The 17,535-nt window shown below is 40.7% G+C and overlaps 1 protein-coding gene across 12 annotated transcripts in view; it reads left to right on the top strand.

Moving 5' to 3' along the window:
• The window catches only part of ep400 (E1A binding protein p400), a 223,349-nt gene that overhangs the window by 130,304 nt on the left and 75,510 nt on the right, over positions 1-17,535 (top strand). For all 12 annotated transcript variants that reach the window (XM_073051939.1, XM_073051949.1, XM_073051946.1 and 9 more), the window contains 6 exons: positions 1,126-1,448; positions 1,744-1,946; positions 6,636-6,805; positions 8,555-8,751; positions 10,983-11,094; positions 16,627-16,770. In XM_073051939.1, coding sequence (XP_072908040.1) covers positions 1,126-1,448; positions 1,744-1,946; positions 6,636-6,805; positions 8,555-8,751; positions 10,983-11,094; positions 16,627-16,770 — 1,149 coding nt within the window. The remainder of the gene's footprint in view (positions 1-1,125; positions 1,449-1,743; positions 1,947-6,635; positions 6,806-8,554; positions 8,752-10,982; positions 11,095-16,626; positions 16,771-17,535) is intronic.

Raw genomic sequence — 17,535 nt, 5'->3', positions numbered from 1 at the left:
CATCTCCTTTTGAAGATGTCTTGGATGCTGGGGAAGCTAGTGCCCATGACAGAACTGACTGAATTTACAGCTTTCTGCAGTTTACTTCAATCCTGTGTAGTAGACCACCCCCCATACCAGACAGTAATGCAGCCAGTTAGAAAGCTATCCATGGTACATCTGTAGAAATTTGTGAGTGATTTTGGTAACGTACCAAATCTCCTCAAAATTCTAATGAAATACAGGTCTCCCCCGCTATCCGAAGGTAGATCATTCCTTTGAAACCTTTTGTAAGCCGAAATGGCGTAAAGCGAAGAAGCAATTACCATTAATTTATATGGGGAAAATATTTGAGCGTTCCCAGACCCAAAAAATAACCTACCAAATCATACCAAATAGCACAAAAAACCTAAAATAACACTAACGTATAGTAAAAGCAGGAATGATATAATAAATACACAGTTATATAAAGTAGAAATAATGTATATACAGTGTAGTTTCACACAGAATCGGGAAGATTGAGCCAAAACCGACTTGTAGGAAAAAATCGGTACATGTACGCATGCGCACACACCTGCCCACACAAGGCTTCACAATCATGGTAGTCTTTCTCATGGTAAACACAAGTTTAAAGTGAAAATCCTCTTTCGGTTAGCAAAAACAGGTACTAATATAAGACTTTTGTAAATCGAAGTTGCGTAAAGCGAACGCTCGGAAAGCGGGGGACACCTGTATGGCCACTTTTGTGCCTTCTTTATAGCTGCATTGATATGTTGGATCCATGATAGATCCTCAGAGAAATTGACACCCGGGGTCTTGAAATTTCTTATCTTTTCCACTTCTGATCCCTCGATGAGGGCTGGTGTGTGTTCCCTCATCTTACCCTTTCCGAAGTCCATAATCAATTCTTAAGTCTTACTGACATTGAGTGCATAGTTGTTATTGCGATACCACTCAACCAGCTGATCTATTTCATTTTTGTAGCTGATCTATCCCCAACATAAAGGATATAATTTCAGTGTGAATTGTTGTCCTTCTGTTGTTCTCAACCCCTATCTTTCCAGCGGTGTTGATGGGCTCTTTAATTGCATTTGTTCAATGCTTTATATGTTCAGTCTCGGTTAAGAATGCCGTTTTTATTTATAGGATTCGATAGAAGAGAAGAAAAGGCTTACGAAGGAGCGTTTGGATAGAATATATTTGATAAACGAGCGGCGTTGCTCTGTGGTACCGGTGTATGGTACAGAGTTGTTAGGAGTCTGTTTCTTGATTGGTGAATATAGACTAACCAAACACAAATTGGCAGTGAATTCGTGGCTTTCCTCTGGTTATGTGAACTGCTGCAATTCTCAGCAGTCAATTAGTGACCCCCTTGGCACAGAGACTTCTTGGAAACGGACAGATGCCTTGTCACAGGCTATCTTAACTACAGATCAGAGGCAAGATAGTATGCAGGACATTATGAAAAGGTAGGTGCTTCTATCACATCACGATCACTACAATAGTTCCTGTTAGTTGTTACAGTAAATTTTCTGCTTCAGCAATAAAATTACTGGAGGAAATTCTCCGACATACAAGGCTGTTGATATCTTTAATTTCAGATTGATAAACTAACCTGAAAATTCCTTTCAATATCATGACCTTTTATGAGTGAAGTAAAGGGGGAATTGAGTTCAAGAGCTGCAAATTAATAGAGTAAAATTTACCTTGTAATCCCAGCTGCAGTCTCCGAACATTGAAACTGTTATTGCTTCTTTGCTGTAGGGTTCATTGTGTTGTTCTGAATGCAGTGGCTCCTCCACCAACTCTGTACACGTTCAACCCTCCACCTCCATACGTACATCGCATGCGGCTCTTTAAGTATAATCTGAAGAAGGAATTGGTTCCATACTTCCCGCAACTACAGCAGATTACGTCTACGACAACACTTCAGTTAACTGACCCAAGGCTCATACAGTTTGACTCAGGTTAGTAACTGAATCGGAATCTGTTTTTTCAATCAGAAGCAGATTTAATACCACTGTCATACAGTACTGTGCGCTTGGCCAAGTGGTTAAGGTGTTCGTCTAGGTATCTGAAGGTCACAAGTTTGAGCCTTGGGTGAGGCTTGCGTGTGTGTCCTTGAGCAAGACACTTAACCACACATTGCTCTACGACGACACCGGTGCCAAGCTGAATGGGTCCTAATGCCTTGCCCTTGGACAATATTGGTGGCATGGCGAGGGGAGTCTTCCATAAAAAAAATCTTGCCCAAACTTTCCAAAGTGCAAATCCATGGTCTGTCGATCCTAATGGAGGCCTACAGTACTGTGCAAAAGTCTTAGGCACATATATATAGCTAGAGTTCATTATGTGCCATGTCATACGACATGGGCGATCATGGTCTTTCCATGGTGTTGGAGGCCTGTGTGTCTCAGCAGGTGGGAGGATACTGTTGTTGTTCTGCTGAACATTGTGGGTATGCCATATTGGTGCTGGAATGTTTGGTAATACTTGCGGGCTGCCCCGAGCACATTCTTCGATTGTGTTGGTTGTTAACGCAAACGATGCATTTCACTGGATGTTTTGATATATACATGATAAATAAAAACCAATCTGTAAAGATAATGGAACCTGAAATAAGGCAGCCTTGTCCTTTGCTTCAGGATCCCAGAAGAATATCCCCAATCCTGTTCTCTACCTACCTTAAGCTGAACATGGGCATGTTCCTCTCTAAGCCAGGAGCAAATCCACAGGGAAGCCTAGGCCAGTCCCCCTTTATTCAGTAAATGATTCATTTATTGAGATGCAGTGCGGAATAGGCCCAACGAGCCGCACTGCCCAGCAACCCCTGATTTAACCCCAGCCTAACCATGGGATAACTTACAATGACCAATTAACCTACTAACCAGTACATCTCCTGACTATGGAAGGAAACCAGAGCACTCAGAGGAAACTCATGCACATGGGACATAACATACAAAGTTGCTTATAGAGGATGTCAGAATTGAACTCCGAGCTCTGACATACCAAGCTGTAATAGTGTCATAGAAACATAGAAAACCTACAGCACAATACAGGCCCTTTGGCCCACAATGCTGTGCCGTACATGTACCTACTTTAGAAATTGCCTAGGGTTACCCATAGCCCTCTATTTTTCGAAGCTCCATGTACCTATCCAGGAGTCTCTTAAAAGACCCTATTGTATCCGCCTCCACCACCATCGCCTGTGGCCCATTCCACACACTCACCAATCTCTGTATAAAAAACTTACCCCTGACATCTCTGTACCTACTTCCAAGCACCTTAAAACTGTGCCCTCTCATGTTAGCCATTTCAACCCTGGGAAAAGCCTCTGACTATCCACACGATCAATGCCTCTCATCATCTTATACACCTCTATCAGGTCACCTCTCATCCTCTGTTGCTCCAAGGAGAAAAGGCCGAGTTCACTCAACCTATTCTCATAAGGCATGCTCCCCAGTACTCCAAGTGGGATCTAACCAGGGTCCCAAGTAGCTGCAAAATTACCTCTTGTCTCCTAAACTCAATCCTACAATTGATGAAAGCAATGCTAACTGCTAAGTCAGAGTGCTGGCAGAATTCGGCAACAGAAGGCATGTGGGCAATTCCTCTGTACCCCAGGCTGGTTCTGTTAAGTAAGAAGGGAGTAAGTGCTCTCCTGAACCTCCTTCAGTTCCTCTGCTTAATTGGAAAAGTTCAATTCAAGATGGTTTAATTTCATTTCCAGAACATGGGTATAAAGGAGACCAAAATTATTATTACTCTGGATCAATGCAGAAATAAAACACAATAAGATAAAGAACGTAGTAATAAAAAACGCAATAAATATAAAGGTATAAGCAGTATTCACAGAACTATAGTTGACTAAAATCCCTGACTAGAAACTTTGAAGCACTATCTAAGAATTAGTACCTGCTTCCAACATCTCTTTATTGCTTAGGACATGTTTATATTTTGACCTTACGAATTTATGTTTACATCTCTGCTCCCAGACTGCTATTGTACTGCTTGACTTTTTATATGCCTGCTGCCTTTTATGCATTAGTAATTGATAACGGCTAGTGCACTTAAATTCGTGAGCTGGAATGTAAAGGGATTGAACCACCCTGTTAAAAGGAGGAAGGTATTCTCACATATCAAACAACTCAAAGCTGACATTGCTTTCCTCCAAGAAACTCATATTCGTTGTTTTGATAACTCCCGGCTTCTGTCAAGGTGGGCGGGTCAGCATTTTCATTCATCCTTTGCCACTAAAGCTAGGGGAGATTCCATTCTTATTAACTCAAATATTCCTTTTGAACTCCATAATAAAATATCTGATACAAATGGCCATTTTATTATTGTTTCTGGTAAACTATATAACACTAAAGTTGCACTAGCAAACCTGTATGCCCCCAACTTTGATGATGTTAACTTTTTTTGAACGGTTTTTTCCCTCACTACCAGACTTAAACTCATACTCTCTTATGCTGGGTGGTGACTTCAACTGTTGGTTGGATCCTAAACTGGACCGATCGTCCTCTGTTACCAGATCTCCTACTAAATCTGCCTTAGCTATTCAATCGTTTCTCTCTAATTTTGGTATCTCTGATATATGGCGTTTCCTCCATCCTACGGAGAGAGATTATTCTTTTTTCTCACATGTTCACCATACCTTCACTAGAATTGACTATTTCTTACTCGATAACCAACTTATCCCATTTGCCCACTCTTGTGACTATCAGAGTATACTGATTTCTGACCATGCCCCAATTACCCTCTCTCTGAACTTTCCTGGTCTCCCTCAGAGGAATAAACACTGGCGGTTCGATTCAACTTTATTATCGGATGATGATTTTGTAAAATTTATTAAGGATCAGATAACCTTTTATTTTAACACTAATACATCACCTGAAGTGCCATCCCAGATTGTCTGGGATGCCATGAAAGCATATCTGAGGGGTCAAATAATCTCTTACACAGCAAATCTCAAAGAAGATCCCGTGCAGATCGAGCAGACCTCATTAACCAGATTAAAGATTTGGATCAAATATATGCCCAAACTAAGAACCCTGAATTATACAAGAAGCGCGTTGAACTCCAAACTAAATTTAACCTTCTGTCCACTCAACCTGTCGACTAAAGAATTATCTATATCTGCACTTCTTGGCACTGCACTCCCTAGCAGTCTGCCCAGATCAATAGCTAATCCTCTGGTTAGACACACTTTGCGTATATGGGCTCAGTTCAGGAAATGCTATGGTTTCCAGGGGTTTTCCGTTTCTAGCCCTGTCGCACATAATCACCTTTTTATACCTACTACATACGATTCAGCATTTCATGTTTGGTACAGGAAGGGCATTAGACATTTTGAAGATCTCTTCATTGATAATCGCTTCGCTTCTTTTCAGCAGCTTTCTGTTAAGTTCAACCTGCCTAACGCTCACTTTTTCAGATATCTCCAAATCCAACACTTTACTGCTCCTTTAATTCCTAACTTTCCTGAAATGCCTGCGAAAAATGCTATGGACCTATTTCTTTCCATTAATCCACTAGATAAAGGTTTAATATCAATTATCCGAGATAAACTAGCAGCCTTACGACGGGCCCCTGTGGATAAAATTAAAATGGCCTGGGAGCAGGATTTAAATATCTCCTTATCCGAGGAGAGCTGGGACTCAGTTCTCAAATCGGTTAACTCAACCTCCCTTTGTGCTCGCCATTGCCTTTTACAGTTTAAGATTGTTCATAGAGCCCATATGTCTAAACCTAAACTATCTCGATTCTACCCTGGCATTAGTCCGCTCTATGATAAATGCAAGAGGGGCGTGGCCTCTCTCATCCATATGTACTGGTTCTGTCCTAGCTTGGAGAAATTCTGGAAAGATGTCTTCACTACACTATCGGGTATTCTGAATCAGCACCTAGAACCTAACCCCTTAATTGCTCTGTTCGGTTTTTGGGGCGAGACAGATTTATGTCTGGGTCCGACCAAATGCCGAATACTATCCTTTGCCTCTCTCCTGGCGAGACGCTTGATCCTCCTTAGATGGAGAGACGTTGCCCCGCCCACTCATGCGCAATGGCTTAACGACATTATGGCCTGCTTGGACCTCGAAAAAATTCATTATTCAGTTCTTAATTCGGATCTAAAGTTCCATAAGGTCTGGGGACCTTTTATCGAGTACTTTCATAACCTTCCTCTTGACTAGGGTTTTTTTTTCTTGTTTTTTCTCTTCTTTTCGGTCCCTTGCTTTCAGCTCCTTTTTTTTTCTGGTAGTAGGCATTATTATCCTCTGTTGCTAAGTGTATTCACAGTCTGGGAGTTTGACTGTCCGGACTTATACTCTTTATATTGTGTGGTGGTTGGTCTGGAGTTGTTGTTTTTTTTGTGTTGTGGGGCTTGGGGAGGACACTAAGCTCACTTGTCTTTAATTTAGGTGCTTTTTTGTTAAATTCTCTTCCTTTGTAGCATATTGTTATTGTATGCTTAATCTAGCACTGTATTAATGCTCCTCATTGGGATTTGGGGTTTTTAATTTTGTAAAATGTTTTGAAAAACTAATAAAAAAATTTAAAAAAAAAAGAATTAGTACCTGCTGTCTCTGCCCACCACCATTTGCATTGAGGACTGTTGCTTGGTTTAAATTTACTACCAGTAATTCTCTATCCAGGGAAATTGGAGGCACTGGCTGTTCTGCTTCATAAATTAAAATCAGAAAGGCGGCGAGTACTGATATTCACGCAAATGATTCAAATGTTGGACATCTTGGAGAGTTTCCTGGACTACCACAGCTTTGCTTTTGTGAGAGTTGACGGAAATGTTCACCTTACCCAACGGCAGGTATGCCTCTCAAAAGAACAACTATTTTAGCTTGGCTTCACCTATCACCTTCTAGCTTTTACTTCCTTCCCCTCCCCTCAATTTCTTATTTTGGCATCTTCCCCCTTCCTTTCCAGTCCTGATGAATGGTCTCTGCCCAAAATGTCAACTGTTTATTAATTTCCATAGGTGTTACCTGATCTGCCGAGTTCCTTCAATATATTGTGTGTGTTGCTCTGGGTTTCCAGCATCTGCAGAATCTCTTGTGTTTATTGTTTTAGCTTGCTGTTTTTATGTAACATATTTAAACTAATCTTGATTGTTACAATTTACAATGGCTGTGGTGTAACATTATAATTTTGCAGAATATAGTTCCTATTTGCATAGTTAAGGCAATCTTCCCTCGCTTTACTACAGCCACAACAAAATGCCGTCAGGATTTGAGGGAAGATTAAAGGGATCTCTTTTCCTCCACAGTAGAAATTTATTTATTTAGCAATACAGTGTGGACCTTTGAGCCACATCACTCCAGCAACCCCCGACAAACCCAATTAACTCTAACATAATCACAGGATAATTTAGAATGTCCAGTTAACCTACCAATATGTCTATGGACAGTGGGGTGAAACTGGAGGACCACAAGGAGGACGTACAGAATAGCACTGGAGTTGAACTCTGAACTCCGGAATGCCCCAAGCTGTAATAGCGTTGCGCCAACCTCTACTACGCTATTGTGGCACCAAAGCTACTGTAGTTAATATATTACTTAGGGCCTACTGCATGGACTGTCGACAGTAGGTTTAACACATAAGAAAAATGTTGAAAGGTCAGGTGTCTTTGACTTGTATTGAATAGCAAAAGTTCAGCATTAGGATTATTACAAGTCTAGTGGTTATAATGCAGGGGTGCCTGTAAGATATTGCAGCAAGTTGTGAAGCTGAGTTCAGTACATGCGAAAATTTGTGTGGTGCCCCAGGTGACCAATAAAGTTGTTGGATTGTACAAACCCAATTGGTTCTCTGATGACTAGAACATAGAACAATACAACACAGTACAGATCCTTTGGCTCAGCGATGTAGTAGCAAACTTTTACCCTACTCTAAAGTCAATCTAACCCTCTTCCCTCCTACGTAGCCCTCCATTTTTCTGTCATCCATGTGCCTATCCAAGAGTCTCTCAAATGTCCCAAATTTAACTGCATCTGTCAAACCTGTTCAACCATTCTATATGACCATGGCTCATATATTCTGGCCTCAACTCCTCTTCTGTAGCATTTCCCCAAAGTCCTCAATTCCCCAATCCTTCAAATCTATCCCCACCTTAAATGTATCAAATGAACCTGACCTCCACCATCCTCGGAGGCTGTGAATTCCAGATGTTCACCTCCTTCTATGAGAAGGTTTCTGCGTACCCCAGTTTGATTTGATTGGCCCTAAGCACCTTTTATTCGTGACTCTCACTACTCAACATCTCAACTACTACCACTGTCATTTCCTCCTTAGGACTATGAATAAGTAAGCTTTTCACCTCATCTCTGCTTCTCCCCCTCATCTGGTCTAATCTACCACTTGCCAGTGTCCCCTCCTCCCACTTTCTTATTCTGGCTTCTTCCCCCTTCTTTTCCAACCCTAATGAAGGGTCTTGGCCATAGATACTGGCTGACTTGCTGAGTTCCTCCAGTGTTTTGTATGCATTCCTCAGATTTATTATCACTGACCGGCATGACACGAAATTTGTTGTATTCAAACTTCGTGAAATTTCTCCTCCCAGGCATTGATGAAACTCTTCAATACTGATAAGCGAATCTTCTGTGCTATCCTTTCCACTCGCGGCGGTGCTGCAGGGGTTAACCTGATAGATGCCGATACCGTCATTGTGTATGACAGCGACTTGAACCCCACTCTAGATTCACAAGTCCAGGAATGGTGTGATAGAATTGGAAAGTGCAAAGATATCCATATATACAGGTATGACGTAAACTTGTTTGAAAACTACCTTCCACAAGGCTGTAATCTACAGTGGATTCAATATGTTGGTCACTTCAATTCAAATTTAATTATCATTCAACCATACATGAATACTGCAAAATGAAATATCATTAGTCCGGAGTCCGGTGCAAAACACAGTACCAGCAGTCACACACAGCACAGGCTCACACAAGATAGCAAACACAAACGGTATCACAATCATGCAATAAAAGAGTCAAAAACTTACACCATCAATTCACAGTCAACCACAATAGTCTGTTTCATCCAGACTGGACGCAATGCCACACCATCACCACCCCACCCCCCCGAACCCTGGCAACACCGCAGTTTGAGGCCCGTCGTTCCACATACAAGATAACAAGCCCATATAAAAATACAACCACACAAATATACTTGTATATAGTCAGACTCCCCCAAACCTACCGAAAACTTCAGTCGACCACAACGGCCCTGATGGAGTGCACAGAATCTGATGCCCCCTCCCGTGATACTGCAGCTTGAGACCCAGTCCTTGCACATACAGGATAACAAGCCCATATAGAATGTCAGTAAAATACAACCACACAAAATATACTTGCATTAGATTCATATCAACCTTGAAATATATTAAATTACTAGCTTTCAAATTGCAACAGCAGACCTTAACAGTAAAAAAATCTGTACTTACATAACACCTTCAAGGTATTGAGGCACACAAGGAGATATTAGAATAGATATCAAGAACGGGTTTTGAAAGGATTCGTGGCATTATTGTGGCACACACATTTAATTGATTGCTCTTTCAATATTTTCTTTCAATGTTTTTACCAATTTCTACATAGAAAAATACAGAGTACAAGAAGATATATATTATAAGTCCAAAAAAAGATAAAATAATACCAAATACATTATATTTGAATCACACTTGCAATCTCATTACCCTATATTCATGTAAATTAAATTAAATCATGATATTGAAATGTGATAGTTGTACTGTACAAGAAAAAGAATCTAAGCCCACTACCAAGGTCAAAGCTGTTCGGTAAAGAAAGAAAAAAGGAAAAAAAATTCTTATATAGTGAAATATGTTATTAGCCAACATCTGTACTGTAACAGCAAATCAAAGGTTTTGAAAATAGTTCAAAAATGGTCCCCAAATTGTTTGAAAGTCTTGACTAGATTCAGAAATTGAACAACGGATCTTCTGTAAATTTAAGCATGACATAACATCACGTAACCATTGAGCGTGAGTAGGCGGAACGACATCCTTCTATTTAAGCAAGAGCGCCCTCCTAGCTATAAGAGAAATGAAAGCCAAATTGTGCAAATCGGATGTCTTCAAAATAATAACTTCCTCCTACAGTACCAAATAAGGCAGTCAAAGGGTTAGGCTTAAAATTTATTTTGAAAGGTATAGAGAAAGTTTGAAATACTTCCTTCCAGTATTTTTCAAGATTCAGGCAAGTCCAAAAAATATGAATTAGTGAAGCTTCTCCATTGTTACATATATCACAATAGGGAGATATATCCAAATAAAAACGAGATACCTTATCCTTGGTCATGTAGGCCCTATGGACCACTTTGAATTGTAGGAGGGAGTGGCGGGCACATAACGATGGAGTGCTAACCAATTTAAGAATTTCATTCCAAGTTTCCTCAGAAATTGAAGTCTGTAAATCTTGTTCCCGAAGATTTTTAATTTTGTCTAAAGTAGCATTTCTCATTCCCAGCAACATGCCATAAATATTGGATATTGAGCCATTATGAAAAGGTTTCAAATTAGAAATTACATCTAATAAGTTCTTTCTGGGACTTTTAGGAAGTGTATATAATTGAGATCGCAGAAAGTCTAATTTGTAGATATCGATAAAAGTGGGTTTTTGGTAAGCTATATTTAGTTGACAATTGCTCAGCCGAAAAGAGACTTCCTCCAACAAACAAATCCTGGAAGCATTTAATACCCAGATTGCTAATGTTCTGTTACAAACTTCAAAGATAGACATTTGCTGCCCATTCTGGGCTGCACAAAACTCCCAACCCATCTTAGGTGGTTGGTTCTCTGAAATATTTTGATTGGAGAAATATCTTCTAAGCAATCTTTGTCGGGGGTGGGGGAGAGGGTGGTGGGTCTTATACATGGAACTTTGCCAGCATGATTGTATCGAATTGATAAGAATTTTGTAGAACTTTTCTTTTTGCACTTTCAAATCTTTATCCTGTTTCTGCTTTAGATTGGTTATTGGCAATTCCATTGAGGAGAAACTTCTCAAGAACGGTACGAAGAATTTAATTAGAGATGTGGCTTCACATGGAAGCAACTATTGCACAGCATACTTACAGCAGGTACTTGTCCTCACATTATCAAATCAGATTATTTCTTTTCTCCACAATTTATCCAATCAGTTAATTTCATTTGTCCTCAGTTCCTCAATTCAGATTATTTCCTTCTTCCACAATTCAACATAGAACAGTACAGCACAGCAACTATTGGCATGAGGTAAAATATCCGAAGGTGCTATTCAGGAGAAGTCAGCGGGCTCCCTTGAAACCTGGCTGATTATAACTATAGGGTTATATAGCGAGTGATTGCTTTGGATATTTTTCTTGTGATCACAAGACCCTGTTGGATATTGGCAATGTAGAAATACTGCGTTCCGGTTCATTGGTGAGAACAACAGCTGGGGAGCTGTGTGGCAGTTGTTGTATTGTGGACAAGGCCTCAAACCATAGGGTCGCTTGTTGCAGCCAGCCAGGGGCAATAGGTACTCAATCTGCCATGCCTTTTCCCCCTCAGCCCCAATATCCTGCCTTCTCCCCATATCCTTTCATGCCCTGACTAATCAAGAACCTGTCAACCTCTACCATAAATATACCCAATGACTTGGCCTCCACAGCTCGCCTGCGGCAGCAAATTTTGCAGATTCACCACTCTCTGGCTACAGAAATTCCTCCTCCTCTCCATCCTAAATGAACGACCCTCTATTCTGAGGCTGTGTCCTCTGGTCTTGGACTTCCTCTGCCCGGTAGGAAACATCCTCTGCCCAACCACTCTTATCAAGGCCTTTCAAGCAAGGATGTGTTGCTGAGGCTTTATAAAGTGTTGGTCAGATTGCATCTGTGAGCAGTTTTAGCATCTAGGAAACGGTGTCCTGGTATTAGATAGGGTTCAGAGGAGGCTCATGAGAATGATCCTAGGAATTGCATGCTTAATGTGTGAGGAGCCATTTGATCATTTGATGGCTCTGGGCCTGTACTTGCTGGAGTTTAGAAGAATGAGGGGAGATCTCATTGAAATCTGTTGAATGCTGAAAGGCCTAGATACAGTGAATGTGGAGAGATGAGAATGAATTTTATTAACAGTGGGTGGTGAATCTGTGGAATTCATTGCCACAGATGGCTGTGGAGGCCAAAGCAGTGGTGTATTCAAAGTGGAGGTTTACAGGTTCTTGATTAGTCAGGGTGTCAAAGGTTATGGGGAGAAGGCTGAAAATTGGGGCCAAGAGGGGTAATAAATCAGCCATGGTGGAATGACAAAGTAGGCTTGATGGGCTGAATGGCCTAATTCTGCTCATGTCATACGGCCTCTAAAGATGTTCCATAAGCTTTGAAATATTTTCAGATTGGTAAATTGGTTTATTATTGACATACGTACAGAAGTACAGTGAATAACTTTTGCATTTCATAATGTTCCCATAAGATAGTACAACAGAAAGATATTAACAGAATGCAGAATTAAGTGTCACAGTTACAGAGAAAGTGCAGTGCAGGCAGACCTCACTGAGACCAATGAATGTTGAAAGGCTATGATAGAATGGATGGAGAGAGGATGTTTCTAATGGTGGAGGACTCTTAAGACCACAGGCCACAGCCTCAGAACTGAGGGGAGTCTATTGAGAAAGGAGATGAGGAGGAATTTCTTTTGCCAGAGGGTGGTGAATCAGTTAAATTTGTTGCCACAAGCAGCTGTGGAGGGTATATTTAAGGCAGAGGTTGATAGATCCTTGATTAGTCAGGACATGAAGGGATATGGGGAGGAGGCAGGGGATTGGAGCAGAGAGGGAATTGGATCAGCCATGATGAAATGGCAGAACAGTCTTGATGGGCCAAATGACCTAATTCTGCTTCTGTATCTTATGGTCTTATGGTAGACAATAAGGTACAAGGCCGAAATGAGGTAGATTGAGGTCAAGAGTCCATCTTATTAGTGTTCAATAGTCTTATAACAGTGGGGCAGAAGCTGCCCTTGAGGCTAGTGGTTCATGCTTTCAGGGGTTTGTATCTTCTGCCTGAAGGGAGGGGTGAGCAGAGAGAAAATCCAGGGTGAGTGGGGTCTTTGATTCCATTGGACAATTTACTGAGACACTAAGAAGTAATTGAGGGATAAATGTAAGCCCAGACACTGGGAGAGGATGTTTTAGACTGAAGGATTCAAAGGTTCATTTATTATCTAAGTACAACTCAGATCTTCTTCTCCTGATAGCCACGAAACCAAGAAAAAAAAAGAACGGCAATGCGATCATCAACCCTCAAAACCCCCTCTCCCACACAAATAAGGGAGAAATAATAACATATGTTTGAATGGTTGAGCAGAATAATGGGTGGGCTGAATGGACTAATTCCGCTCCTGTGTCTTATGGTCTCATCCAAAAGTCTTCCTAGATTCCTAGTCTCAACTTAGATTTATAGTGTGAGAATCATCCAGGACTTCAACTTGCTTCTGATCCTGCATGGAGGTGATACTGCTTTATCTACATAAGATCTTTTTGACTTCTCATTCAACATTACAGTGGCGATCCTTCACTGTCATTAACCCTCCATTGCCGTATAGCTGTGAATAAACTTTGTGCCGATTGACCTAATGCTTATTCAAAAATGACTGTGTAAAGTAAATTTATTATCAAAGTACATATATGTTACCATATACCACCCTGAAATTCATTTTCTTTTGGGCCTACTCAGCAAATACAAAGAAACTAATAGTAATAAATAAGCAATAAATATCAAGAACATAAGATGACAAGTCCTTCAAAGTGAGTCCATAGGTTGTGGGAACAGTTCAGTGTTGGGATAAGTGAAGCGATATCCTTGGCTCAAGAGCTTGATAGTCGATAAAATAATGGATACAACCTACCCCACCATTGAGCACATCTACACGGAGATCTATCTTGGGAAAGTAGCATTTGTCATCAGGGAGCCCTACCACCCTGGTCGTGCTCTTTTCTTGCTGCTGCCATCAGGAAGAATGCACAGGAGCCTCAGGGTTCAACACCAGGTTCAAGAAGGGTTATTACCACTCAACCATCAAGCTCTTGAACTAGAGTGGATAACTTCACTCAACTTCACTTGCCCCATCACTGAACTGTTCCCCCTACCTATGGACTCACTTTCAATGGCTCTTTATTGCCTATTTATTACTATTATTTATTTTTGTATTTGCACAGTTTGTTATCTTTTGTGCACTGGTTGTCTGCCTTGTTTGGTGTGGTCTTTCATTGATTCTATTATGTTAATTGGATTTATTGAGTGTGCCTACTAGAAAATGAATTCAGGATTGTACAATATATGGTGACGTATATGTAGTTTGATAATAAATTTACTTTGACCTTTGATTGTTGAGGGGTCATAACTGTTCCTGAACATGTTAATCTATTTGCATAAGGTGTTCAAGATTTATTGCATCCTTAGGAGTTTAGCTGGTCTAAGCTGCTCATTCTGGTTGTCTTTATTGCTCAAGATTTAAAGATTAGCTTTCATTCTCACATGTACATCGAAACACAGTGAAATGCGATGCTTGGGTCAATGAACACCACAGTACAAGGATGTGCTGGGAGCAGCCCACAACTTGCTAACCCTACAGATGTACCATGGAGAGCATTCTAAATGACTGCATCACTGTCTGGTATGTGGGGATGACTACTGCACAGGGTCAAAGTAAGCTGCAGAAAGTTGATAACTTAGTCAGCTCCATCATGGACACTAGCCTCCATGGTATCCAAAACATCTTCAAAGAGTGGTGCCTTAAAAATATGTCCATCATTAAGGACGCCCATCACCTATGACAGGCCCCTCTTCTCATTGTTACCATCAAGGAAGGAGGTACAGAGTCCCAAAGCACACACTCAGGAACGATTCAGGAACAGCTTAGTCCCCTTTGCCATCTGATTTCTAAATGGACAATGAACCCATGAACACTAACTCACTACTTTCTTTATTTCTGTTTTGGCACTACTTATTTAATTTAACTATTTAATATACAGTGCCTATAAAAAGTTTTCATCCCTGTTGGAAGTGTTCATATTTTATTGTTTCACAACATTGAATCACAGTGGATTTATTTTGGATTTTTTTTTACATTGATCAACAGACAAAGACTCTTTCGTATTAACGTGAAAGCAGATCTCTACAAAGTGATCCAAATTAATTACAAATATAAAACACAAAATGATTGATTGCATAAGTATCACCCCCTTTAATATGACACACCAAATCATAATTAATTACATGTAGATTACTGTTGTACAGTTAAGGTGTTTCAATGGATTGGAGTAAAAATACACCTGTATCTGGAAGGTCCATTTGCTGGTGAGTCAGTATCCTGGCAAAGCTATATCATGAAGACAAAAGAACACTCAAAGCAATTCTGCAAAAAGATTATTGAAAAGCACAAGACAGGAGATGGATACAAGAAAATATCCAAGTCACTAATAATCCCTTAGAGTACAGTTAAGTAAATCATCTAGAAATGAAAAGAATATGACACAGCTGTAAATCTTCCTAGAGCAGGCCATCCTCAAAAACTGAGTGACTAGTGAGGGAGGTCACCAAGAGACCTGTGACATCTTTGGAAGAGTTACAAGCTTCAGTGGCTAAGATGGGAGAGACTGCGCATAAAACAACTGTTGCCTGGCTGCTTCACCTGTCGCAGCTTTATGGGAGAGTGGCAAAGAGAAAGCCACTTTTTTTAAAAATCACTGAAATCTTGGCTAGAGTTTGTCAGAAAGCACGTGGGAGACTCTGAAGTTGGCTGCAAGAGGGTTTTATGGTCTGATAAAACCAAAATTAAGAATTTTGGCCATCAGACTAAATGCTATTTTTGGTGTAAGTCAAACACCACACGTCATCAAAAACAACCCATCCCTACTGTGAAGCATGGGGTGGCTTCATCATGCTGTGGGGATGCTTCACTGCAGCAGGCCCTGGAAGGCTTGTGAGGGTAGAGGTTAAATGAATGCAGCAAAATACAGGGAAATCCTGGAGGAAAACCTGATGCAGTCTGCAAGAGAACTGTGACTTGGGAGATTCGTTTTCCAGCAAACCAATGACCCCAAGCATAGAGCCAAAGCTACACTGGAATGGCTTAAAAACAGCAAAGTTAATGTCCTGGAGTGGCCAAGTCAGAGTCCAGACCTCAATCCAATTGAGAATTTGTGGCTGGACTTGAAAAGATCCCCATGCAATCTGACAGAGCTTTAGAAGTTTTGTAAAGAAGAATGGGAAAAAATGCAGTGTCCAGCTGTACAAAACTGGTAGAGACCTATCCACACTGACTCAAGGCTGTAATTGCTGCCAAACCTAACTTGAAGGGGTTGAATACTTATGCAATCAATTATTTTGATTCTGATTATTATTATTATTATTATTATTCTGCTTCTGATTCCGACTTACTGACCCTAAGCCTTTCGACTGTGGAAGGAAACTGGAGCACTTGGAGGAAACTCACACGGTCACAGGGAGAATGTACAAACAGTGGCAAGAATTGAACCTACTGAGTTCCTCCAGCATTTTTTGTGTGCTGCTTGGATTTCCAGATCTGCAGGTTTTATCTTGTTTGTGATTAGTAACAAAATACTCAGCAGTTTATTTAATGTTTTGCAGCAAACAGTACGGGACCTGTTTGAAATCCCTGCATTTTTGGGGGAGTCTCCCTTAAAGGTAAAGACAGAAGAATTTGTCGTGCTGTCCCAGGTGTCTTCCTTGGCACACCAGATCTCACCGAAGGAGACTAAACCTTTCTTGGAGGTAAAATCCAACTTCACTAGTGGTGCTTTTCCCATCTTTTGTTAATACTGCTTTATTCTGCTTATCTTTCAGTTCCTGACTTTGACTGAAGCTGATGGAAAAGTCTTTAAAGATTATGAGGGGTGTAGATAGGGTGAATGCAAGCTATCTTTGTTCCAGACTTTGGTGAATTATCAAAGTAAATTTATTATCAAAATACACATGTCAAGATAGACCATCTTGAGATGCATTTTCTTGCAGGTATTGACAGGAAAATAAAGAAATACAGACGAATCAATGAAAAACCTACACTGACAAACAACCAGTGTGCAACAGAAGACAAACTGTGCACATGAATAAATCAGTAACACCGAGAACATGAATTGTAGAGTTCTTGAAAGTGAGTCTGTAGGTTGTAGAATCAGTTCAGAGTTGTGGTGAGCAAAGTTATCCATGTTTGTTCAGAAGCCTGATGGTTGCAGGTTAATAACTGTTCCTGAACCAGGTGGTGTGGGACCTAAGCTCCTGTACCTCCTGCTCCATTGCAGTAGTGCGAAGAGAGCCTGGCCTGGATGGTGGGGGTCCTTGATGATGGATCCTGCATTCTTGTGGCAGCACTCTTTGTGCTTAGTGGTGGGAAGGACTTTTCCCATGATCAAGAACTAGAGGACGCAGGTTTAAGGTTAGGGGGGAAAGATTTAATAGGGACCTAGAGTTAGTACAGTATATGGATCAAGCTGCCAGTAGAAATGGTAGAGGCAATGTAGTCACAACATTTAAAAGGTA

The sequence above is a fragment of the Hemitrygon akajei genome, chromosome 7, assembly GCF_048418815.1.
Source record: "Hemitrygon akajei chromosome 7, sHemAka1.3, whole genome shotgun sequence".
Lineage (NCBI taxonomy): Eukaryota > Metazoa > Chordata > Chondrichthyes > Myliobatiformes > Dasyatidae > Hemitrygon > Hemitrygon akajei.
This window is presented reverse-complemented; position numbering and strand designations above follow the sequence as displayed.